General features: G+C 36.4%; 1 protein-coding gene across 1 annotated transcript in view; it reads left to right on the top strand.

Annotated features, from left to right (window-relative positions):
- The window catches only part of nbas (NBAS subunit of NRZ tethering complex), a 418,366-nt gene that overhangs the window by 44,178 nt on the left and 346,709 nt on the right, over nucleotides 1-27,479 (top strand). Inside the window, exons 9-14 of the mRNA XM_039748931.1 lie at nucleotides 3,843-3,941; nucleotides 9,994-10,132; nucleotides 10,737-10,802; nucleotides 10,897-11,025; nucleotides 14,311-14,374; nucleotides 23,162-23,355. Coding sequence (XP_039604865.1) covers nucleotides 3,843-3,941; nucleotides 9,994-10,132; nucleotides 10,737-10,802; nucleotides 10,897-11,025; nucleotides 14,311-14,374; nucleotides 23,162-23,355 — 691 coding nt within the window. The remainder of the gene's footprint in view (nucleotides 1-3,842; nucleotides 3,942-9,993; nucleotides 10,133-10,736; nucleotides 10,803-10,896; nucleotides 11,026-14,310; nucleotides 14,375-23,161; nucleotides 23,356-27,479) is intronic.

The following is a 27,479-nucleotide window of genomic DNA, read 5'->3' as shown; positions in this document are numbered from 1 at the left end:
ATGGCTAGCTTTGAAATACTTAACATTTTTTTATTAAAAAATAATTTAAAAATGTCTGAAAATAACATTTCTCTATGTAACAGGCAAAAGAATAGTCAGAAACATGCACAGTTCAGAGAACTGGTGTCTGTTTAGCCAAATATATAGGTTATGATAACAAGTGAGATGTAATCAAAAAACAAGTGCTGTTGACTGGCAGCAGTTGTCTTTACCATATCAATACGGCCTTCTTTGAATCAAACATGTAAAATTGTGACAGCAGTCAAAAAACTGAGCCATAAAATGGCAACAGTAAAATCCTACTGTAACAATGAAAAATAATACAAGGAATAATAGTACGTTCTAAATATGAACAGATAATGACCATAAGAAGAATTGACCAAGGAAGATCACAAAATGACCCACACTACTCTTTACATGACCAATTTGGACTCAAAGATCAGACAGACTACTTCATACAAAGGATGTCTAGTTTCGGAATAGAACCCAGGGCTCAGGAGTTGTGAATTAGATATATTAATTCCTGTTTAGATTTTTACTTACAGAAATAAGGTATTTGTTATCTTCATTGATGAAACCTAAAAAAGGTACCAGAAGCTTAAGGGACATTCATGTAACATCAATCTTTATAATTGTGGCCAAATTATTCAAAATAGTGTAAAACAAGTAAATTACCAGGATTTCACAGCATTTTTACTTTATTTTTAAAGACAGTAATGATTATATATACACACATTTAACATATAATGATCCCTCGCTATATCGCGCTTCTACTTTCGCGGCTTCACTCTATCGCAGATTTTAAATGTAAGCATATCTAAATATATATCACAGATTTTTTGCTAGTTCGCGGATTTCTGCGGACAATGGGTCTTTTAATTTATGATACATGCTTCCTCATTTGCTTTGCCCAGTTGATTTCATACAAGGGATGCTATTGCAAGATGGCTGAGAAGCTACCCAATCAGAGCACGAATATTACATATTAAATCAGACTCCTCAATGGTATACGATTTGCTTCCCGTGTGCCGCTTCACATACTTAAGAGCCCAAAAAGCCATATTGATTTTTGATTGTTTGCTTTTCTCTCTCTCTCTGACATTCTCTGCTCCTGACGCACACTTTGAAGGGGAAGATATGTTTGCATTCTTTTAATTGCGAGACGGAACTGTCATCTCTGTCTTGTCATGGAGCACAGTTTAAACATTTGGCTAAAGGGTGTTATTTCATCTCTAGAGGGCTCTAATAATGTTAGAAAATGTATTTAGAAGGTCATAAACAGGTTTTCTATGCTCTAACTGTGGAAATATTCGATTTATAAATAAAGAATCCTACTTCGCAGAAATTCATTTATCACGGCAGAGTCTGGAAAGTATTAACCGCGATAAACGAGGGTTGACTGTATTTGATTTAAGGTTGTTTCAAGCCAGTTGAAATTTATTAAGCATTGGAAGACAGCCAACATTGTACACTTGTTAAAAAGGATGTTTCTTGGAAATGTATATCGCTCTATTATATAAAAAAATCCTCCAACGAGACAATACTTTTTGGAAGATTTTTTCAAGTCCCATGAGTTGAGACCTTGGCCATGAGATTTTTTCAAGTCACGCCCTCCTCTCAACCATTTTCAACCACACACATGGTTATCTCACCTGTCATTCGTAGGAGTAGAAGTTTCTGCTCTTTCAGCTCTTATAAATTTTAACGTTTTCCTCACTTTAACTTTATTATGTCCAAATCTTAATGAAGAATTAATCATGAAGGGTTATCAACAGGAAAAATGAGTACACATGCAATCCTAGCACAGAGAAACGATGAAGTCAAAACGAATTAACGTCAAAAATAACGATCGGGTTACACGGCAAATTGGTGAAATGTGTATTAATAGACTATGCTGAAACAGTTGATGGTGATCATGTGGAAGATGAAAACATCAACTTACAATATCCTTGTTGAATATCTACAACCATTAAAACCGCCCGGTCCTGCACTGCATGAATTACTGTAGAAAGAAGGATGCATCCAAGGATGGTAATGTGGTACATCTGCAGATAACATTACACAACAAAGGAGATCTTGATATGTCATTCGTATTAAAATGTTAAGTTTCTTATTAGAATAGCTTTTGAAAAGACAATTAACAAATCTCAGAGCCAAACATTTGAAAAAATAATTTTATTTAATAGAGGGAAAGAAATTAAATTCATTCATGGGCAGTTATACCTTGTTTTGTCACGATGACAGTCCAAACACAGAATCAAAATTCAATGCGATATTGATGAAAATTTAATAAAAAAAAATGTTTTTACTTTTACAGTAAAAGTATATGTTTAAAAAGTATTTGCGCATTAATTTCAAAGCCAGACAGAACAAAATCGTATTACGCAATGAATAACTCTAATGCAACATGAAACATAATTTACTTTCAAAGTATTACATTTTACTCTTTATTAATATGATTAATTACTCACTGTAATGTAGTATAGTTCTATTATACATATATTAGGAAATGTCAAAAGAGGAGACCCTTAAGGGTAAGCACATAATTGGCTGCTCTTGCAACTTAAAATGATTTATATTAAAAGATAACAAATAAGTTGCAGCTTGCAGATTACACCTAATTAGCTGAATTAGCAAATATTTTACAGTCTACTAAATCCTTCCAGATGGACTTGGATAAAAATTCACATTTTAGGAAAATTTGTGGCAAACAAAGACATATTTACATCACATAGGCTTGGAAATTGGGAAATATGCGTTATCAAAAAACTAGGATGTGTTCTGTTGGCGACGATAAGCAGAGGAGAACCATGTGCACTTCTCTTCTTTAAGCAGGGCTGTGATCACATGATTTCCGGACATGACTGTCTTCACAACTGTGCACATCAGCAGTGGTGCAAAGAGTGTGCTGATTAAAAAGGAGAATCATTTGCTTTTATTGAAGTAATAAAATTCTAGCTTGGTTGGAGTTAAGGTTGTTTACCTGTCTGAGACAGTGAGTGTCTGCATCCATTGTGTATGAACATTTGGTACACTGTGCCCAAATTGGCTCTATGTCTTCCCCTTTGTACATTCATCAGGAAAAATTGTCATTTTTTCATGCAACGTTTTTGTAAGGGTTAGTTGCTGATTAAGTATGGTTTCTATTTCCTCATTCAGGTTGCGTTACTAGCACATAAGTAGCATAATGAATGATACTGCATGCATTTGGATACATTAGAGTGTGTAGTTGCACAATTTAAATTGGATGTTTGTCTCAGTGGTTCTTGGTGAGGTAGAGTCTACAGAAATGTCACCTTATCTAGATTAATATTGCTTTTACCCTATGAAATTCTGAAGGCTGGCAGAACAATGGCTTCAAGATGCCAGCTGATTGTAAAGGCTGCAGGAAGGCCTAAGTTCTACTCAGAAAATTGTCCTGCCATATGTGCTTTATAGAATTCACAAGACAGGGAATAAGGTGAGGGTCACAACTCCTTTTCCGTTAATGCTGGCTCTATCTAACTGGAATTTATGCCATTGAATACCTACCAATAACAGCTGGTCCTATACCAGGTAGCACCGGATAAGAGTGGTAACATACATGCTGCATATGGAAGGTATGTAAAGCATGACAAAGACAGCGGAAATGGGCGTGACTATGAATAATAATTTGAAATTGCCCTTTTATAAAACTTTTGTAAGGAAAATCACCTTTACATTTGTACTGATTTACACAATTTTCTTTGCATTCATTACACTAAATAGACCACATTTTTTTCATCATTTTGTATGAAAACTTCCCAAAAAGTATGATGTCATTCTATACTGTTTTACTGTTTTGTTTTTTCTTTTTTTTCTAGTGTTGGTACAAATCAAAGCTACCAGGAAAATCATAGTTTTAATTTCAATTCCTATTATTCTCATGGAATTACAAATGTTTTGTGTCATCCTGCACAGAGGTAGGCAAAATTTTTGTTTCTGTGAACTAATTCTAGATGTCACATGAGTATTATCATCTAGCATATAAAGATTAAAGATTAGTTGATTAAGATGTCATTGAAAGATTTTGGCAAATTTAATGTTATTAATAAATAGCAGTTGGTTTATATTTTGGATTGTTTAAATTTTACAAGACTAGACAGGATTCATTGGTCCCTTTTACATGCACAAGAAATGAATTACATTTTATTTGTGTGCAGTTATTAAAATTGGTTTAGATTTTATCAGTGGTTTCAATTAAAGGAAAGGCCAGCAGATGGCGGTCTAATTAAATTTGCCTTAAAGAATCCAGCACTTCATTTTAATAAGCCTCTTCTGTTTGTCATATTAATAATTTTCTCAGCAGTAGTTGTTATCATTCCCAGCAGGTTGTTTGTCTTCCATGTTACTTAATAAGGCACTTCACCAGCTATTAAAGTATTGTACATTAGATTATGGAGGATTACAGAGTATCTCGGTAGCTTTTAAAAATGTATGTCTTTAGGCTGTTCGACAAAGTAGTATTATGTGACTTTTTATTAACTCTGTTTTAATAATAATAATAGTATCTTTATATATTATTTTACTTAATTATCTGTTTCTAAGTGTAAATTAAGTTTTATTATTTACCTATGTACTGTAGAATAGAGAATGGCCTTTGAATTGGAAATATTTATTTTTTTGTATAATTTAAGTCTAAGTCTATGTATGGGGGTGTTTGGGTTAGGAGCAATCACTGATACAGCGCATTGCCGCACCCACCACACAACAAACCAACTCAGGATCCAGATTAGGACCCGATGCAACGGGTGATACCTCAGCATCACACTAGTGAACCAGTGTGAGGTTTTTTATGGTGGCTGGAGTGCCAGTTCTATCTTCAATCCCCACGTTTTTCCCTGCAGGCTGGAGGGCCTACATGCAGGGATGGTGCTAAATTAAAATAGTGATTTTAAACAATAAATTGTGTAATCCTCAAACATGACTTCTAGGCTTTTAGATATCTCTGAAAAATAAAGTTAACTGTTTATTGAAAGCTCTTGGGCCTTTAATGGATTTCCGGGGGGAAACCTTTCTAGCCAATAACAAATTCTGGCATTTTATTTGGGAATTTATTTTTATTTATTTCCATTGAATTATGAAGTAGCTAACCTCAGGAGTGTGAATTAAGTTTGTGAATTGCAATATTTGTAGTATTTGTTTTAATGGAAACTATTACACAGCAAAGTGGGATTTTTGTTTTGTTTTCAAATTAAATCATAATCAAACTTTTTTCATCAACTAAGTAGTTTTAAAGCAACATAGTAAAAAAAAATCATAGGAATATTCTGACTTCATCAAATGCAGGAACATCACTTTTACAGCCTGAGTCAGAATCTCTCAGGCCAGCAAGGATAAACATTCTTTCCAACTCTTATATGTTGACTCCTGGTTTCTTTTTGTTGTTCTGTATCATTTTTCATGTCCTGTTCAAGGTGTCCTGTTGAGATTTTTATTACATATCAAAGTGGCTTATTCTAGTTTTGACAAGTGGCAGCACTGTTGTGAGGGCATTGTGGATTGCTCAGCCCCTCTGCCCATTATGGTAAATGAACCTCTTTAGCTTTTAAAAAAGCATCATTTTGGCTGCTTTTCACAATCAGTGTCATACACCTTCAGTTATACAAAGCAAACAATTGTAAGTGATAGAATAAGGATAGAGTGTAGCTCCTACTTTCCACTATAATATTCATAATACTACTGCTGCATCAATGTGATTTTCAGTTTTACTGTCTGCTGTACTCTGAACTTGTGAAAGAAATGTGTTGTTCTTATTCTCCCATGGCATAGCCTACAGATTAGGGATTTATGTTGTAGTTAATCTGCTTCTTGGCAGAGCCCTGACATCTGTTGGAGAGAACACTCCACGGTTTACATTTTTGTTATATTAAATTTATTGCTAATGTTAATTTGATTCTTTTCATTTAATGAACCCCTGAGCCACAGAATATTAATTTTTTGGTTCCCGTCAAAGAGTTTGAATTTCCCCCTAGCTAAGATGTCCAAATATTTCAACCAGGTTTTTCTTAAAAGGTTCTCAAAGTTTCATTTTTAACTACATTTCTCTGTAGTTTGTTCCAGACTACCATACCTCTTTGCAAGTGCTTCCTGGCTTCACTTTCACCCTTAAATTGAAAGAATGTTGCTTAAATCTACTTTATCAATGCTTTTGAGAATTTGAAGTACCTGGATTAGGTCCCCACACAATCTCCTTTGCTCAAGACTAAACAGATTTAATTCTCTTGAGTCTGGCAGAGTAGGACATGTCCTTAAGTCCTTGGATGCTCTTGGTTTCTCTCCTTTGCACAGCTTTATATATACTCTATCCTTTAGTAGTAGATGCCTTGTAAGTTTCAGCTTTTTTTAGCAGAATCCAAGGAGTCTTTGGATTTTATTAGTGTTGTAAAGGCTCTATCCTGAACCAATTTCTTCATTTTGGAAATATGTTTTCTCCACCACTCATACGATCAAACAAGTTATCTCATCTTGTTACCTAAATCTAAGAAATAATATGTATGCAGAGTCCCTCTTATGAACTCAGATGCCGAACTATAAGCTAGCAATAGTCTGTCAATTACAGAAAGATGTCACAAAATTAATCTATCCTTATTAGTCTGGTTTCTGATCCTCACAACTAGTATCTGATGAGATGTGGAGACTTCTGCATATCATTCTTTCTGTTCCCTGTCAAGCCCTTTCCCTTAATGCAGTGCATGATTTGGCATTTCCTATAATAAGTCATGAATACAGTGGACTTTGGTATGGGTTTTCCAAATGTATTAAGAAACCTTTACTGGTCCCTCTCCATTACCTTTCTGTCTATTTTTGTATCACTTCCCTATTAATAGAAGTTTTGGGCAGGGTAGTCCTGTGCCATCCTTACTTTTTAATTTATCTCTTGAATTCCTTTATATTATAATCTGAAACTCTTTGGTTTTAGTGCCTATTACAATTTTTAATTTCATTTGTATAATATCCTTACTGTGTATGCAAATAATGTCCTACTCTATTTAGTTAAAGCCCTGTCTGATATCCCTACGTGCTATAATTAGAGTTGCAACTAACAATTATTTTGATAATCAATTAATCTGGTGATTATTTTGTTGATTAATCAATTCATTTAATTGTAAAAATAAACAATTTGAAACACAAATTGCATGAAATGGAACTCTCACAAAATCAAACAGATTTGTATAAAATTTTCAGAAATGTATATTTTTTAATAAACTACTTGCAGATATTGTAAATAAAATATACCTTTTTATACATTTACAGTCCATCCGGAAAGTATTCACAGCACATCACTTTTTCCACATTTTGTTATGTTGCAGCCTTATTCCAAAATGGATTAAATTCATTTTTTTCCTCAGAATTCTACACACAACACCCCATAATGACAACATGAAAAAAGTTTACTTGAGGTTTTTGCAATTTTGCAAATAAGTTTGGCATCAAAGTAACAGAAGTGGGAGTTCATGGCATAGTTTGTAGATTTGTGCAAAATTGGCTCAGACACAGGAAACAGAGTATTCTGGTGTGAGGATCTCTAAGAATTGGATTATGTGAAGGGTGGTGCCCCATAGAGGTCAGTACTAGGGCATCACCTACTTTTTAAAAAAAAAATATATATATATATATATATATATATATATATATATATATAATCATTTGGATAGGATGATAAGTAAAACTTGATATATTTGCAGAAGATAACAAGCTAGGTGGTTTGGCAGATAATCTAGAATCTATTGAATCATTACAGAGGGCCTTGGATAGAACACAGGCTTACGCAGATTTGTAAGTAAATGTAAAGTATTACATGCATGAAGGAAAAAATATTAGGTTTAAATACACAAGAGATTTGAAAATTGAAAGTACACCTTATAAAAGTGATTTAGGAGTCATAGTGGACTCGTCGCTATCAACTGCCAGACAGTTATCAGAAGCCAACAGAATATTAGGTAATGTAGCACGATATGGAGAGTAAAATTCAAATGAGGTTATGCTTAAGCCATATAATTCACTGATTAGACCTCATCTGGAGTACTCCTTACAAATTTGGTCTCCAGGCTACAGAAAAAGCATAGCACTAGAAAAAGTCCAGAGAAGATCAACTAGGCTGATTCCAGGGCTACAGGTGATGAGTTTTAATGAAAGATTAAAAGAGCTGAGACTTTTTAGTTTAAGCAAAAGGACATTAAGGAGACATGATTCAAGTTCAGCAAGAACATGGAGACACAGTCGGAAACTTGTTAATGGTAAATTTCAAATAAACATTAAGAAGTTTTTATTCATACAGAAAACAATTGACACATGAAATAATTTATCTAGTAGTGTGGAAGACAGTTTGACTTTAGAGACCTTCAAAACTAGACTTCTTTTTTTGAAGAATTAATTTGATAGAACTCTCGAGCTTTGTTGGGTTCAATGGCCTGTTCTTGTCCAGATTGTTCTAATGTTCTTGAAAGATTAAAAGGTACAGCAAAACATTTAATCGTTAATGTAGTGTCTTATGTTCCATACAACTGGATATAGAGAAGTGCAGTCATTTATTAGTGAGGTCTGGTAGCATGACAGATGCAGATAATGGAATAAGGAGTGAGAAGTGCTAGGAATGGCTTGAAAAAGCCAGTCCTAGAGGACTGTCTACAACAAACTGCATATGTAATATTGGCAAACTGATTAAATCATTTTAAAGACCTCAGCAGTAGAGACAGCAGGAAGGAGACGTGGCCAAAAGTGATTTTTGTGTGTTATTGCAGCAACCATAGCATTCATTGTTTGATACCATTGGATAGGCAAGTCACCAATTTAATGAGGCAGTTTAGCATTAGATGAATGGGTCTTTTAATGATTATTAGTCATAGCAGTTAACCTGAAAATTGGCAGTTGTGTGAGTAACTTGTTTGTGAGAGTAGTATATTGAAGCTATGATGAGTGATAACATAAATTTTGCCTTTAAAAACCATCTGGTAAACTTTTTAGTGACTGGAGAATAGAGTATAGTGTAAGCCTGACAGTTAACATTCAACCATTGTTAATAGCAGACACATGGCCATATAAGTGTGTTCTTGGTGTTGTCATCTCACCTTTTTGGATGTTTTATTGTCTGACTTTGTTTGCATGTGCAGAAGTTGAGGAGCAGACTACACATATAAGTAAGGAAGGTTAGGAGGGCTGGCCAATGAGGAGCAAGAGGTGGTTTAAAAGGAATAAGGAAGCACAGAGAAAGGGGTTGGTGGTTTAAAACTAAAGAGAGAGACATTGTGACTGTGTTTTAGAGCTGGAAAGATGCCCTGTGCTTATACCCTCTAGAAGTATGCAATCGAGACTATCCTGGTTGCATCAGGCACAAAGAGGGAACATAGAGTGGATGGCTTTTCCGTCCTTACGCATGCACCCATACTTAGTTATTCAAGACAAATTTAATGTCTCTGTTTAGCCTTGTGTTTGAGTGCATAGAGAAATAGTAATTAGAGCTGCCATCTTATAACTTCAAAGCTTTTCGTTGAAACCCCAGACACAGTCTGTGTGGAGCTTGCATATTGTCTCTGTGTTCTTGTCAATTTTCTACAGATACTATTCCAAAATTGTGCATGTTATGTTACTTGGCAACTCCAAGCAAATAGTGTGTTGGTGTATTTTTGAAATTGTCCTGGAACATAGTGGCACTGTGTTCAAAAATGATTGCTTCTTGTGCCCAATGCTTCAAGGATAAGACTAAGCTCTCTGTGAACCTGTATTGAAACTAGCTGTTTTGGATAAGTAATGGATTAAACTAGTGTGTGTGTCTTTCTGATGTGGGAGGAAACAGGAGCGTCTGAATAAAGTCTATGTTAATGCAAGGGCAACATGCATATGTCATACAAACAGTGACTGAGTTTTTGTTTGAAATTACTGTCACATGTACACATTGTGTACATGTGAGCCATGCTAAAACAAAAATTATGCAATTCAGAAAAAATAGTTTGGTATTAATAACTTATCACTTAGGTTGTTGCTGGTTGGTGGTACTGAATCAAGTGATTCTGAAGCATCAAAGGCAACTACCTGCGGACTTACAGCCTGGAGGATTCTGTCTGGGAGTCCATATTACAAGCAAGTTACAAGCTACGAGGATGATGTGCATTCTGTAAGTGATTTTCCTTGTTCTGGTACTTAGATTTCCATATTTAAAACCCATACATACATTTTACGCAGAATTTTAATACCATGATATTAGTCTTTAACACAGTTGCATGCTAAAAAATTTTAATGTTATAAGTTTTGCAGCAATTTTCTTTACTTTTGACATCTTTTTCATAACATGCATGGTTTTTAATGTTGCCCATTGTTTCAGAAAAATCATTACCTGCTAAAAGTGTATTTAATTTATTTTTCTCATGAAAGAAGACATTTTGCTGTATATTGAGTTAAATGGTATGGTTACACTTTTTCTTTGTTTCAAAAAGGTGATTTACTACTAAAAGTTTAATTTATTTTTCTCATAACAGAAGACATTGTTCTGTATATTATGTTAAATGTTTCGGAATTGTAAAATGCTCTTTACACTTCAAGGATGAGTGAATTGACATACATTGCTGAGATTTCCATTCTATACATTTCCCAATGCCTGCTGAGAATAGGTTCTTTTCTTCCTTAGCTTTCAAACACATATTGTTTATTATGAGTTCGTACTATAATGTGAGATTTACCATTTGTGAATTGTGTTTAATTAAGTATGTCTGATTTTTCAGGTGCTGAAAAGAAGCTTATTCCGGATGCCCCCATTTAGACTTTTTAATAGACAACAAAATGAAAAGGTACCTAATAATGTGTTTTGGTATAGTATTCTTTTCTATAAAATTAGTAAACTCTATCATTTTATAATGCATTATTTTTGATGTGTTTGTACAGGATGGTATTTTCAAGTTGAGTTTGTCTCCAGATGGGACCCTTCTGGCAGCCATACATTTATCAGGGTCACTGACCTTATGGGACATTCCTTCTTTGAAACAAAGTGGAGAATGGAGTCAGATAATACAGGTAATACAACTTGATATAAAAACTGTCATGTGTGGACTTAGTGCCCGGAATTTAACATACTTTTTTAAGTAATATTATTGGTTAAGTTTATCTATCTGAAGAAAAGGAAGTATTTAATGAGGCATAGTATAATGTACATTTTGTCTTAGAAAAAAACAGATGGTGAAGATTCTTTTTAAACAGTTAGTTCCTCCCATAAAAAGATATTTGTTCTTTACCATATTTGCTATTCATTTGATATTCATTTCAACAATATTGATAGATTATGATGCTCTAATTTAAGATATAACAAATTGCAGTTATTCAACAGAAAGTTAGAAATGCAGTTTTCAGCTATGACAAAAAAGTACACCTCTAACTTCAATGGTTGCTATTCCTTCCTATGACAGAAATAGCTTCTTGTGGGTGTTTTGTAATTGACCTTCTTTCACCTTTGTCAACTTAGAGAAATCTATTACCAGTCTTGCTACTTCTACTGTGTATTATCTGAGTGATTCTTTTCCATGTATTGCCTTTTTATTAATTATTCCTTCGCGGATTAGTGTCTTGTTTCAAAGTCCATATACTTTTCAGCTCCAGTTTTTTGAAAGATAGCTTCACATTTTCCTTAATTACACTCTGGTATAATGTGGAATTCTTGGCTTACTTTGTGAGAACATGTTGGTTAGGCATGGGTAAAAATATAGATTTTTTGATTAATCATTATTTTTCATTTAAACAATTCCATCTTTCTTAATTACTTTATGTAGATTTTCACTCATCTTTGTTTTTGGCATTTGATCCAGTAGATGTTGCTAATGTGCCTGTTAAGACTTTCTATGGAAAAAACACTTTACTATCTCACCTACAATTGTGTGTCCTCTTTAAGTGAAATCGGCATCTTTGACACTCAAATCAGATGTGTGGACTTACTACAGATTCAAACAGTGCGTCAGTAAAAAAAAAAAAACAACTGGATAAAACTCGGACATGAATTATTACTGTAACACAACCAATTTGAGAAATCATTTATCCTGACGTCACCCATAAATGTACACTCAATCAAGATCCAAATGAGTTGAGCCTAAGCATCTGCACTAGAGGCGGTGGACAGCTTCAAACATCTGTTTAATTCACCTCATGCCGAAAAATAATAGAATCTGTAGCAGTATTTATCTGCAAAGATAAGACCCTACACTGTTGTTGAAAACAAGGACTTTTGACAAATGATATGATATAGGTTTTTGAACTGTTGTATGCTATACCAACCAGAAAGCAACTGAGTGAGGTTATTGTACCTAGGCTTTATAAGATCTTAAGCAAAGCATCAACATGTTTTTCACGCCAGTGGAGAGAGTAGCTTTAACTTACAACAGCTGATCATCCAGGGTAGCAGATTCCTACGTGACAATCACACATTAAAATGACTGGGCACCGGTAGCAGATGTGCTGCAGACAGGCATGCTGCATGCCATTTACACCGGGAGCAACCTCACTGACAGTATACAGAGCTACTGAGATGACTTGCTGTTGTTCCAAAAACCTATATAGCATTACCAGTACTCTTTTCCATTGTTTTACCGCATCAATTTCAAGTTTGACTTTTGCCCAGTCCAATAAACATTGCTTCTCTTTAAGCACATGGCCAGTTGTACTGCTATGGTTAAAAAAATTTGTAGTCCGACAAAGCAATTGGGCAATTGTTGTAATTTTCAGAGCAACCTGCCATAAAAAAGTGAGTGTGTGAGCAAAGCAGCCGACTTGAAGTTGCTTCATACTAGTGGCGTTATCAGTTTCGATTGGCTTTTTCTTTTATGTTACACTCATTCAGTGCTGCTGTCAAGAAGCATCAACTCTAGATCTTTATTTTAAAATGCTTCCCGTTCTTTCTAAGGACATTGAGGACACATTTTCGAGACTGAGTAACGTGACTGCTACGAGTGAGCAACTGAAGATATGTGTAACTTGTAGAATTTGAGAAAGACATGAGTCTTCCCGCTGTATCTTTAATTTTGCATAATTCAAGAGTGTTTTCAATGTCCGACAGGAGAATACAATTGGCTGTTTAGTTGAAGGGTGTCTACATGGAGATTCATAACACACGAATAGCATATTGAATAACATTTATTATTTAAGAAGCAATATTTGATTATTTTATAATATTATTTGCAAGATGATATAGATGTTTTATAAAGCAGATGCCACTGCATTGTATTCAGACAAGGAGCAACCCAGTCCCCCCATTATATTTGTGGATTCTGTTGCGGTGATGCATATATTAATTAAATTATGGTGAATTTTGCATGAGTGCAAGGCTATGAAAAAGGTTTTTTTTTTGGCGCACTATTTTGTTCCACATTTCCAAATACTGATGTTAACTGTTTATTACTAATCAAGTATTTCTTCTTTAATGTTATTCTGTTATTGTGGATATGTTATGAAGCCACTATGCAGTCACCCTTCAAATAAAGTGTTACTGAAATTTGTTATATTAATATTCTCTATGCATAGTTAAGTAGTTTCTCATAAAGCCACAGTTTCAAATATATCAATGCATGCTAATTCAGTCAAGATAAAAGCAATATTGATTTAAATTTGGGCATTGTGAATCGGGACATGGGTTCTGATACCCAGCCCTAATGCTGGTCAAGTCCTGAGGCAGATAGCCACCTCTAAACTACAATGCTTCTACCATCATCCTTCAGAGGTTGTATGTTTTGTTTTTTTGGTTAAATGCTATTTTTGTTTTTTTCTTATCTGTTAATAGTACATTGTTCTTTTGTTGGATACTTCAAGAAACAACTTTCAGTCTGCTGCTGGGTTGAATTTAATGGAACGATCTGCCCAAGGTAGATTGCCAGTAGTTTGAAGATTTCTCTATTTGCAGGTGATCCTTTGGTTAGTGGAGTGATTTACTACAACTTGCTTGAAAATGGCTTTGGAGAGGTCTTTTGATTTTGGTATGATGTAGGCACATGCATCAGTTGCAAATACCAAACCACACCACAGTTTTCTAATTTTAATATGACAGGGCTCTTATCTTTTACTTTTTAATAAGTTGTTCATAAAATAATAATATTACTACTTAAACATGTATGTTTTGGTTGAGACATCTTTTATTGTTTAAGTAGTACATTTCCTACCAAAATTACTGGTGTCTTTAACTAGACCATTGTTCTATAAAATGAACGAAACACCTACATTTTAATACTTAAATAGTTTAAAATAAATTTGTAATTTTATTGGATAAAAACACTCAGAACTCTTCCTCTTCTAAAAATAACTGTATGGTTTTGTCTTTATTAGCCAGGATTTGATGATATCAATCCAGAGTGGCATAATTCCCTTGACAGAAGAAAAAGGATTAAAGGTACTCTAATGTTTAATACTGATTATTATTTATAAAGTGGTTGTTGGTCTTAATTATTGTTCTCTTTATTGATAACCATGATATTCCACTATCCAAGTACATTAGACAAGATTAATATTTATTTCTTACATGTTAAATTTTCATGCTTCTGTATTTTTTATTTTAATTTTGAGGTTTCTAAATATAGGTTTAACATTTAAAATATCAGAGGCATCATATTCAGAGGTATTTCATTAATAATCTACATTTTCAGAATCAACTTTTGACAATAACCAGCTTGTCGTGCTGTGGTTAAACATATTAGCAATTTGGAGACTTCCAAATTCTGAAAGTAATAGTTATCACTGCCTGACTTACCTGTCCAATTTCATTTTTACAAATAATAAAAAAAAAAACTATTGAATTTTCATTTATAAATATATACGTTCTTATAGCTATTAGTTTTTGTACTGCTCTATTTTTGTACCATTCATACAATTTTTTTTACAAATGAGCTAAATATAATAAATAAAATATGAATTACTGTACTTATTCTATCATTGATTAATTTTCATTAACCAAATCAATCCTTTATGTTTGTTTTTATTTGACACCCATTTAGAGATGTTTACAGAGAAACATCATTATTTGCACTAATAGAACATAATCACCTTCAATGGACTGTTTAGTGTTTTAAACACTACATCCAGGGGCTGAGCTAGAAAACTTTTTAGTTTTCGAGTTGGTCTTGTCCGATGCGAGAGATGGACGTCTGAAGTGGAGCTCCGCTAGCAGCGGCGTTATTTTTCATATTATTTGCTTATTATCCTGAGATATCCTGTATTTATTCAACCCAAGAGGGACTGCTACAGTATATGTAAGCACATATAAACATAGCCAACAAGAAGGGGGGTTCTAAAGAATCGAAAACTAAAGCTACACCCAAGCTAAGATCAGCAAGCCCTAGTTCAAGATACAGTCTTTCAGAGACAGACCTGGATCAGTTGGGTGAAAGTACAGACTCCTCGGGATCACGGTCTGCTACATCGTTGCCGGGGAGCGAAGGTGCGATCGTGAGTGCAGATCTGGATAGCTCGCCGATTGGAGAAGATCACCTGAAACTGGAAAGGGCCTTGAAGTCCGCGGCTTCAATTACGCAATTACACGAGCCGGGAGCAGCGGGAACACCGGACATCAGAGTCTGCTGCTTCATCTACGGTACAAGAAAGCACAATTGAAATGTCTAAACTGGAGGTGATGCTCGCTGAGCTCATGCAAGATAAGTGAAAGAAAAGTGAGAAGGCTAATGAGAAAGCAAGGGCAAAGGCAAACGAAAAAATGAGACAGGAGGTGAGTCAGGAGTTGAAACAGGCAAATGAATGGCTGCGACAGGAATTCCAACAGGCAAATGAAAGGCTGCGTCAAGAGGTGCAACTTGAGCTTCGACAGGTGCTGGGTAAAATTGAAGAGCACATTCAGGAAAACTCGGTTAAACTGAGCACGCTTACTGATCAATTGGAGGATCTCAAGGAGACATTCACGAATCGGATTGAAATGGCTGAAAATTTAGCTGCCATTGCCGAGGAAAAAGCAGTAAATGTGAGCTCCGAATGCAAAAAACTTGGTGGCAGACTGGCTGCTTTGGAAGATGGGAGTAGAAGGTATAATGTCAGAATTGAAGGTCTGCCTGAGAATCGAGAAAGTTCCAATCCTGTGAAATTTACAGCTGAACTTTTTTCTAAAATAATTGGGGACGACTTTAGAGCAGAATCTGAGATAGCAGCAGCTTACAGACGCGTCAAACACCGTTAGACCCAGACCAAGATCTTTTATAGTTCGCTTTGAACGATTATCATTTAAGCTAGAGGTGATGGCACTCCTCAGAAACAAGGAAGATATTATATATGAAAATAACCACATTCGTATCTTCCCTGACTTCTCTCCAGCAACAGCTACTAAACGCGCAGCCTTCTACAACATTAAACAGCGGTTACGGCAAGCCAGCGTCAAATACAGCCTCTTGTATCCGCAAAACTGAAAGTGGAATGGCAGGGTCAATTCTATGTCTTCGCTAGCAAGGAAGAAGCAGAAAAGGAATTAAGAAAGCTGATCCCGGGACTATTCTGATACATAATAGTGAGTCATGGCGGTTAATGATAAAGCAAGGATTAATAATCTAGTGTCTGATCTATTTGCTTTAAAATACGGGTTTTTATCAGCATATATTATCATATATTCTCATTATTACTTAGTATTGCTAGGGCTATCTGTTTATGTTTTATTATGCTTAATTATTCTTTTTCTCTTTTTCTTTTCTAATTATTTCATCTCTACCCTAAACGAGACTGTTCAATATCATACCCTTGGTTTATTGTTATTGCTATTAATGCATTACTGCATTAAGACTTGTTATGCTTATTCTGGACACATTTTTAACACCATCCCCGGGTTTATTATCTGGGTGTATCATCTTAATGCACTAAAATTGCTGAAGACTATATATATATTTTAAGTGCAAAATCTTTTTTTTAAGACTATATTGGTAAGAGATATCTCTATCTTTTAACCCTAAAGCGCCGCTGCATTGGGGCTTTTTTTGCTTTGGACGTGCTCTGTCTCTGGGTATGTCAGAGGACTGGGACTGTGTGAAGTGGGTTTTAGCCTCACTTGGGGAGGCAAAAAGGAGGGTGGGGGGTTAAGGGGGGGAGAGAAAAAGAGCAGGCCTGATCTATACCTAATCTATCCCCTCAATCTTTATAATTATAACTACCAACGTAATAATAAGCTGCATGGCAACAACTCTAAGGGAAATAGGAAATTAAGACCTAAGCTGTCTCACTTCCAGTTAAGACTATAAAATGACATCAAAAACTCAGAATCAGTGTCTCCATGATGGGACAGTTAACTCGTAAGCTGGAATGTTAAAGGCCTGAATCACAAATTAAAGAGAAAGAAAGTAGTCTCTCACCTAACAGGTCTAAATGCTAAAATAGTATTTTTACAGGAAACCCACTTACTAAGCAAGGATCAGTTCCGCTGCAAAAAGACTGGACTGGCCAAATGTTCCATTCTAGTTTTATGAAGAAAACTAGAGGTGTGGGAATTCTCATACATAGAACAGTACCATTTGTAGCATCAGATGTAGTATTGGATCCTGAAGGGAGATATGTAATGGTCATGGGAGACTTATCTAACTGTAAAATGATTTTGATAAATGTTTATGCACCTAATGTTGATGATAAGGAATTTATACAACATTTATTTGCATCCATTCTGAATCTGAACACTCATAAAGTTATAATGTCTGGGGACTTTAATTGTGTTTTAAATCCACTTTTAGATAGGATAGGAACGGCATCTAACACCGCAAAGATAATTACAAAGTTTATAACTGATCACAACTTATCAGACCCCTGGAGGTTTTTAAACCCAAATTCAAGAACATATTCTTTCTACTCACCAGTACATCATTGCTACTCAAGGATTGATTACTTCTTTATAGACAATAACTTCTTGCCTAAGATTAAATCTTGCAAATACGATGCTATTGTTATTTCTGACCATGCACCTATAATCTTGGAGCTAAAATTACTAAGCCCCATACATTCATCCCGCAGATGGCGCCTCAACCCGCTTCTATTAGCTGATGAGAATTGTACAGAATTATCCATCCATCCATCCATTTTCTAACCCGCTGAATCCAAACACAGGGTCACAGGGGTCTGCTGGAACCAATCCCAGCCAACACAGGGCACAAGGCAGGAACCAATCCTGGGCAGGGTGCCAACCCACCACAGGACGTACAGAATTATATCCAAACAAATCAAATTCTTTCTAGAGACAAATGCATCCCCCGAGATCTCTGCAGGAATACTCTGGGAAACTCTTAAGGCCTTCTTAAGAGGACAGATTATCTCATATCTTTCCCACAGAAATAAATCCGAAGCCAAGAAAGTAGCAGAGATAAAAAGCGAAATTACTAAAATAGATGAAGAACATGCCAGACTACCAAGCGAGACTCTACATAGGAGGAGGCAGGCTCTACATTCAGAATTAAACCTCTTGACAACTAAAGAAACTGAACAACTAATCTACAAATCCAGACATCATTATTATGAACATGGAGAGAAAGCTAATAAGCTTTTAGCTCAACAAATTCACAAGCAAGAAGTGCATACGCAATCTCGTAATCACTAACATAACGGAGATAAAATCGTCGAACACAAAAATATAATGCACACTTTCAGAGACTACTATAAATCCCTATATACTACTGAGTTTAAAGAAGACAATACACAATCTAATGCATTTCTGGATACATTACAGATACCACAAATAGACGCTTTTAGTGTGGAGGAACTTGATAAACCTCTGGTGTTATCAGAATTACTAGATGCTATAAAGTCACTCCAAGGTGGAAAGCAGCAGGCCCTGATGGCTACCCTGCAGAGTTTTACAAGAAATTCTCCGCTCAGCTAGCTCCCCTCCTATTAGCAACATTTAGAGAAGCAAGAGATAACCAATTTCTTCCACAAACCTTTCGCCAAGCACTAATCACTGTCTTTCCAAAACAAAATAAGGACTTATTACAATGTGCATCATACAGACCTATTTCACTTCTGAATAATGACGTTAAAATAGCCAGAAGGATGGAGAAAGTGCTGCCCTCGGTAATATCACAAGACCAAACTGGATTTATTAGGGGCCGACACTTATCTTCAAATCTTCGACGCCTGTTTAATGTAATATACTCACCAACTAAATCAAACACCCCAGAAATATTATTATCATTGGATGCAGAAAAGCATTCGACATGATTGAATGGAAATACCTTTTACTACATTGGAGAAGTTTGGGTTTGGCCCGAACATTTGTGCATGGATTAAATTACTGTATACTAACCCAGAAGCTTTAGTTTGCATCAACAAGAACTGTGGCACTAGACAAGGATGCCCCTTGTCACCGCTGTTGTTTGCATTGCCATTGAACCACTGGCAATACATTGTCGAAATACTGATCAGATAAAGGGAATTAGCAGAGAACGACTGGAACAGAAAATCTCATTATATGCAGATGACATGGTACTGTATATATCGGACCCAGAAAATTCTGTGCCTGCAGTCTTAGCAGCACTCACAGAATTTCAAAAGATCTCTGGTCTCAGAATTAATCTGAATAAAAGTGTCAAGCATATAATATTAGATTAGACACCCTACCTTTTATCATTGCAGAACAGTTTAAATACCTAGGGTAAACATCACAAGTAAACATAAAGCTCTTATCAACAAAATTTCGCCGTCTGCATGGAAAAAATTAAACAAGACTTGCATAGATGGTCAACCCTTCATCTCACACTAGCTGGAAGAATTAACACTGTTAAGATGAATATTCTTCCTAAGCTCCTTTTTATTTCAAAACATCCCAATATACATTAATAAATCATTCTTTAAGCAATTAGATTCAACAATAACCTCATTTATTTGGAATTCAAAACATCCACGCATCAAAAGAGCGACCCTACAAAGACAAAAGGCAGAAGGTGGCATGGCTCTACCTAACTTCCAGTTTTATTACTGGGCAGCAAATATACAGTGATAAGAACCTGGACACAAATAGAAGAACATACACAGGCATGGACCGCAATAGAAGTAAAATCCTGCAGTACTTCTTTGTATTCCTTGCTCTGTGCTCCAATAAACACACGCTATCGGCAATACACTAATAACCCAATTGTGCTCCACTCACTTAGAATCTGGAACCAATGTAGAAAGCATTTTAAGACGGAGAAGCTTCTATCTGTGGCACCTCTGCAAGAGAACCACCTCTTTCAACCTTCACAAACATATGCAGTTTTAATATCTGGAAAAATTTGGAATTAACTTGCTTAGAGATCTTTATATAGACAACGCCTTTGCATCCTATGAACAATTACATTCCAAATTTAACATTGCAGTTACACATTTCTTTCACTATCTTCAAATCAGGAACTTTGTTAAACAGAACCTTCCAGATTTTCCTCATCTTGCACCCTCATCCATGCTGGAAAAAATATTGCTCAATCTCAAGGACTTAGACTCCATCTCTACAATATATAAAATCATTTTACAATCCCTCCCTTTCAAAGATCCAAGAGGACACTGGGAAAAAGATCTCTCAATTAATATATCAGAAAAGGAGTGGAAAGTAGCAATGCAGAGAATTCACTCGAGCTCCATATGCTAAAGCATACAATTATAGAACTTAAAATTATATATCGAGCACATCTGTCTCAACTACAACTCTCCAAAATGTTTCCAGGGCATGATCGAACCTGCAAGTTGCAACCAAGTCCCAGCCTCGCTAGGTCACATGTTCTGGGCCTGCACCAAATTAACATTATTCTGGAAAAATTTTAATTACCTTCAGACAGCCTTGGACTCACAATCCCTCCTAACCCATTAACAGCTGTGTTTGGGGTTCTTCCAGAGGGCTTAAAGTGGAGAAAGACAAACAAATTGTGATTGCATTCACTACACTTTTGGCACGCAGACTCATTCTGATAAACTGGAAGAACCCAAACTCTCCTCTTTAAGTCAGTGGGAAACTGATGTGTTATATTATTTGAAATTGGAAAAATCAAATACTCAGTTAAGAGGATCTGTGCAGACTTTTTTCAAAACATGGAAGGATCTAATCAGTAATATTTTAAAATAAGTTCATAAAGCACAGAGAATTTATTCATTTAGGTATGTTTACAAGCCTTAAATTTTACACGCTTGGCTTGCTCTCTCTCAGGGTGGGGATCGATCTGTTCTTAACTAATTTTTCTTTTGTAAAACTTGATTGCTTTGTATGGATTGTAATAAAATTAATAATATAAAAAAAAAAAAAACTTTTCAGTTTTCTTACTAGTTAATCTACTGTGTTATTTTATTTTCTTACCCATGTATTACTGTACCTGATCATGGAGATTAGAGTCTGTACTGTATGAGCACGGGTCTGAACACCATCAGACTAACACCAGCACTTTACAAAACACACGTTTATTGAACACCAAAAGTCCCACACAGCACACAGTGCTCCTGTACCAAACACATTTAACATCCTCTCAAATGTCTTTGAGCCGCCTTTCGTCTCCTCGCGGGAGCTTCATCCTAATTCCCGACTCTAGCTCCCTGATTGGAGTGAGGCAGCCCTTTTTATTTCCATCTGGAAGTGCTCTAGGTGCCTGGTGATGCTCTTCCTTGCACCTGGAAGCACTCTGGGTGTCCCTGGAAGGTCCTTCCTCCACCTTCCCAGGTATGGAGGAAGTGTCAATCTCCCGGGCTCCACGACGCTTGGGGCGCCCCCTGGCAGTGGCCACGGGCCCCAGTGGGTTTGAGCCTCCTTGCTTCTTCCCCATGGTCCCCTCAACTTCCAGGGCGGTTGCCACCTCGTGGTCCGGGGGACATATAGACCACCTCCCTTTCCTTTCAGGCGTCCTGGCTGGGTCTTACCCCCATCCTCCTGTGATACTGCCCCATTGCCAGCAGTGGCCCGTCCTGCGAGGGCAGGTCTTCCATTAAGTGGGTTTAAATCACGCTCGTCCAGGGCCCGATCCTGTAAAATATACAGCAGATACAGGGACAGAGGCATTGCCCTGACGCCACTGCCTGGCGTACTCTACTGGGTTAAAGGACCAACGCTACCCCCTTCGGCCGGCACCCTGACAGCTGAAACATCGTCACCGACTCCTCGGCCTTCATGCCCCCGTGTTTGGGTTTTGTAACGGGACTGCTTGCACTCTCGTCTTCTCCGCTGACTTCAGGACTTCTCTCTGCCACCACAGAGGGTGGCCCGTCACTGTACGTGAGCTCACAGGCTCACTTTGTGGGAAGAGCCGGCTTCACTCCTCCGGTTCTTCCTTTTCCTCAGGGGTGCGCTGACGGTTTAAGACTCCCTACAGGAAAGGAAAAGACCCCTCTCCGTCTGCAGCCCTGTGGGGGTGAGATGAGAGTGATGCTGGCTCTGGCAGTAGGGCATTAAGACCTGTGGCACTCATCAGCCAGCGTCTTGGCTCCACCGGTACCATGCGATCAGCCCTCCTTGTCGCCTCCACTATCGGAGCCCCCACTACTTGAATCTGATCAGGCACATCACATTTCTTTTCGCTGGGGTCTATATTTCTCTTTACGGTACCGGCCCTGCTTACCAGCAAAAACTGGCCACTAATGAAGAAGATGGTTAGAATGAAAACCTGCAGCCACTGCGGCCCTCCAGGACCAGAGTTCAGCACCCATGATGTAGAATCTGCTGCTGTGTCAGTAACACTTGATTCCTGCAGTTACTAATCACACCAAAGACTCATTCAGTGGTCAGAACTATAACTTGATTATGGTACCAGTGATAATGACTTCCACAGCAGCATAGCAAGAACAAGTTAGAATAAAACAGAAATACAGATGATATATGTACTGCCTGTTCAGTAGCTCTGATAAGGAAAATAGACTTTAGCCTGGTTCTAAATAATGAGGCAGATTTGGTGGCCTTACATTAATAAGCAGATTTTTCCAGGTTTAGAGTTTGTTACAGAGGTGAAATATAGTTTGTTTATGTGCGTATCTGATGATTTATGTTTCTGGTGCAGTATAAAAAATTTTTGGAAATACTTTCTTTGGTTTAACACAGTTGAAGCAACATAGCAGTTGTAGACTTTTAAGATTTATATGAATTATATTAGTAATTTTTAAAGAACAAATTAACATGTGATTAAACCAAAACGTCAAATAGTATGTGAATTACATTTATAATAATTTAACAATTACATTTGTTAAATTTTTCTCCCACTAGATAAAGAATCCTATTATCCCCTGATTGATGTTAACTGGTGGACAGATAATGCAGTAATTCTAGCAAGATGCTCTGGCTCCCTCACTGTGTCTTCAGTAAAAACATTGAAGAACCTTCTAGGAAAGTCATGTGAATGGTTTGAGCCTTCGCCACAAGTAACTGCAGCTCATGATGGAGGCTTTCTTACACTTGAGGTAAATAGCTGTGTTACATCCTGTACTATCTAATACCCTTATAGATTTTGAACCTGTGATCTCTGTGGAGAAGTTAGGGATTAAACTAATAATTAAGAAGAATCTAATTATGTCATTTTGAAAAGTAGCACTCATAATGTTGAGTTTTAACTGCTGTGGAAATGATTCTAAATCACATTGAGATTTTTTCCACTTTGTACTTCTGGTATTCAGGTATTCAGATTTCAGTCATTTAAAGCATAGATATTCAGATGTTATTTACTTTAATCCTACTAATTTCTTCAAATATCCCTTTGCTGATAATCATTCATTAAATACAGACACATTTAAGTAGGTTCAAATTCCAAAATTTAAGTTTACAACAATGTTATTATTAAGAGGTTATTACTAGGGGTATTTTTCAACATAATCTCCATGCACACTAATGCACATGTAATGACATTGACAAAGCTTTTCCACACCTCTGAAAGAAAATAGTTTGTCTTTCTTTGCAACCTTCTGTAGATGACTTAATGTCTTAACCATAGGCATAATGCTTTCCATTGAGGTAGCACTTCATTTTAGGAAGCAGATGATATTCACCCAAGATCATGGGTGTAGCATCTCTTTTAACCCACTATTTTACAAAGCATTGTGATTAAGGGGTGGTTGAGAGCTTTTCTCTAACATATCATTGTCTACATGTCACAAATGGCAAAGCAAGTAAGTTTAATACTGAGTGGTTATATAGTTATTATAGAGTAGGTAACCACTTGAAACTGAATGTTAGGAAAACATATCTCCAAAGCCTCCATTACTGTTTACCAAGTTTAGGATGTGGTGGTTCATTTCAGGAGTGAACATTCTGGGCTCATGTTGTTAATAGAGTACAGTTTAAAGTGATTTATATAACTTAAGGATTCAACTAAACTAATAATTGATCTCTTGACGCTTGATGTTAACTCATCTTACAGAGATTAAAAGGTTACAGGTTATTTCCACATGGAAAAGGAAGGAATGTTAAACAGCCAAAATGTTGGCGCTTTTAGCTTTCTTTTGTTTTGAGAGTGGAAATAACCTTTAACATTTTTTCCTTTGCAAATGTTTGCTAACACAGCACTACACTAACTTCATCTTAAACTGATGTACTACCACAACAGAATTTTGCAGCCCATCTTTTGTCTGTGGTATATCTGATCAAATTTGACTTAATAATAATAAATCTCTGAAAGCATATCATGTCAAAGATTTTTTTTACTATTTCTTCATTAAAGTCATTACATATACTTCACAAATATTTTATATTGTAGTTTTCTAGTAATCCCAGTATATATATTGTAATATCATTCTCCTTAACTGAAAAGATCCATATCAATGATGCTTTTTAATATTCAGCCTTAGGGAGATAATATAAAAATAGGTAACATGACAGTCTAGCAAAGAACTTTTGTGTTAGCTGCATTGTAACTAAAATTCATCCAAATTGGATAAATATTTGCACCGTACTGTGTACATTTTCCCTTTCTAAGGTAAACTTGGCTTAAGACAACTTCACATAGCAAAATCAAATTATTGATATTAAAGAACAGTTTTTGATGCATAGATGACTCCCTGCCATCTCATTTATAAGTTAAGCTATATATGTTTAAAAAAAGCTGCAAATAAGTATTTATATATTGATATTTTGCAATGTGGAATTAAGAGGAGTCAAAGACAAATCTAGTAGTAAGAGGTGCAAAACAGTAACCAACCTTTGATGATGCACTGTTCTCATGCATGCACTCTTCCTTCCTCCTACTGGGACAATTTAGAGTGACAGCTAACCTAATACACATGTCTTTGGAATGTGCACTGGAAATGAGAATAATTGGAGAAATTGAGATATACAATCGAAACTTCACCAAGAAACTGTGTTTCATATTTTAAAAAGCATGTGTAATGTGGTTGTAATATGACAGAGCATATTGGCCAAACACAGTTAGTACAGTTTAGAGTTGGCCTTGTCATTTTCAGTGCAATCTAGGACAATGTGGAACTTTGATCCAGATTCTAAAATCACGTCACAGATGACACACTTTTGCCACTTCCACTTAAAAGCAAATCTGGAATTTGAGCAACTTGGCCAAACAGACATATTTCAAAAAATAATACTGGTCAGCAGGTGCTGGCTTGCACAGGAATAATTTCTTGGCTTTGTTCTTACAGTCGTTTCATCCAGCTCTCACCTTGAAAGCATTATTTATTTTTAAAGTACATTTTCATACTTAGGATGTAGCTCAAAGTGCTTTTCAAGATGTGAAAGAAATTACAAGAAAAGAAAAATTTTTTTTTAAGAATAATAAATGCATAAATACCTTGCAAAAATATATTACACACTTACATGATATATACATACATCTATATATCTGTATATACATATATATCTGTCTGTGTGTGTATGTATATATATATATATATATATATATATATATATATATATATATATATATATATATATATATATATATATATATATATATATATATACTGCTCAAAAGAATTAAAGGAACACTTTTAATCAGAGTATAGCATAAAGTCAATGAAACTTATGGGATATTAATCTGGTCAGTTAAGTAGCAGAGGGGTTGTTAATCAGTTTCAGCTGCTGTGGTGTTAATGAAATTAACAACAGATGCACTAGAGGGGCAACAATGAGATGACCCCCAAAACAGGAATAGTTTAACAGGTGGAGGCCACTGACATTTTTCCTCCTCATCTTTTCTGACTGTTTCTTCACTAGTTTTGCATTTGGCTACAGTCAGTGTCACTACTGGTAGCATGAGGCGATACCTAGACCATACAGAGGTTGCACAGGTAGTCCAACTTCTCCAGGATGGCACATCAATGCGTGTCATTGCCAGAAGGTTTGCTGTGTCTCCCTGCACAGTCTCAAGGGCATGGAGGAGATTCTAGGAGACAAGCAGTTACTCTAGGAGAGCTGGAGAGGGCCATAGAAGGTCCATAACCCATCAGCAGGACCAGTATCTGTTCCTTTGGGCAAGGAGGAACAGGATGAGCACTGCCAGAGCCCTACAAAATGACCTCCAGCAGGCCACTGGTGTGAATGTCTCTGACCAAACAACCAGAAAGACTTCATGAGGGTGACCCAAGGGCCCCATGTCCTCTAATGGGCCCTGAGCTCACTGCCCAGCAGCATGCAGCTCGATTGGCATTCGCCATAGAATACCAGAATTGGCAGATGCACCACTGGTGCCCTGTGCTTTTTACAGATGAGAGCAGGTTCACCCTGAGCACGTGACAGAAGTGAAAGGGTCTGGAGAAGCCATGGAGAACATTATGCTGTAACATCATTCAGCATGGGCAGTTTGGTGGTGGGTTAATGATTGTCTGGGGAGGCATATCCATGGAGGGTCACACAGACCGCTACAGGCTTGACAAAGGCACTTTGGCTGCCCTTAGGTATCAGGATGAAATCCTTGGACCCATTGTCAGAACCTATGCTGGTACAGTGGCTCCTGGTGCACGACAATTCCTGGCCTCATGTGGTGAGAGTATGCAGGCAGTTCCTGGAGGATGAAGGAATTGATACCATTGACTGGCCACCACACTTTCCTGACCTAAATCCAATAGAACACCTCTGGGACATTATGTTTTGGTCCATCCAATGCCACCAGGTTGCACCTCAGACTGTCCAGGAGCTCAGTGATGCCCTGGTCCAGATCTGGGAGGAGATCCCCCACAACACCATCTGTCATCTCATTAGAAGCATGCACCGATGTTGTCAGGCATGTATACAAGAACACAGGGGCCATACAAAGTGCTGCGTATAATTTTGAGTTGCTGCAATTAAATTTTGGCAAAATGGACTAGCCTGCCACATAATTTTTCACTCTGATTTTTGGGGCGCCTTTGAATTCAGGGCTCTGTAGGTTGATGATTTTCATTTCCATCAAACGATGTGGCATCCTTTCGTTCCTAACACGCTTACCCAGTCTATATCAGTATAGATATCCAGAAGGATTTCTTTTTCCCATTGAGATCTGATGTGTTTTCAAAGTTTTCCTTTAATTTTTTTGAGCAGTTTATATATATATATATATATATATATATATATATATATATATAGGTGCCGGTCATAAAATTAG

Source organism: Polypterus senegalus, chromosome 3 (genome assembly GCF_016835505.1).
Source record: "Polypterus senegalus isolate Bchr_013 chromosome 3, ASM1683550v1, whole genome shotgun sequence".
NCBI classification, from domain to species: Eukaryota; Metazoa; Chordata; class Cladistia; order Polypteriformes; family Polypteridae; genus Polypterus; species Polypterus senegalus.
Note: the sequence above shows the minus strand (reverse complement) of the source record. Positions and strands in the feature narration are given on the sequence as shown.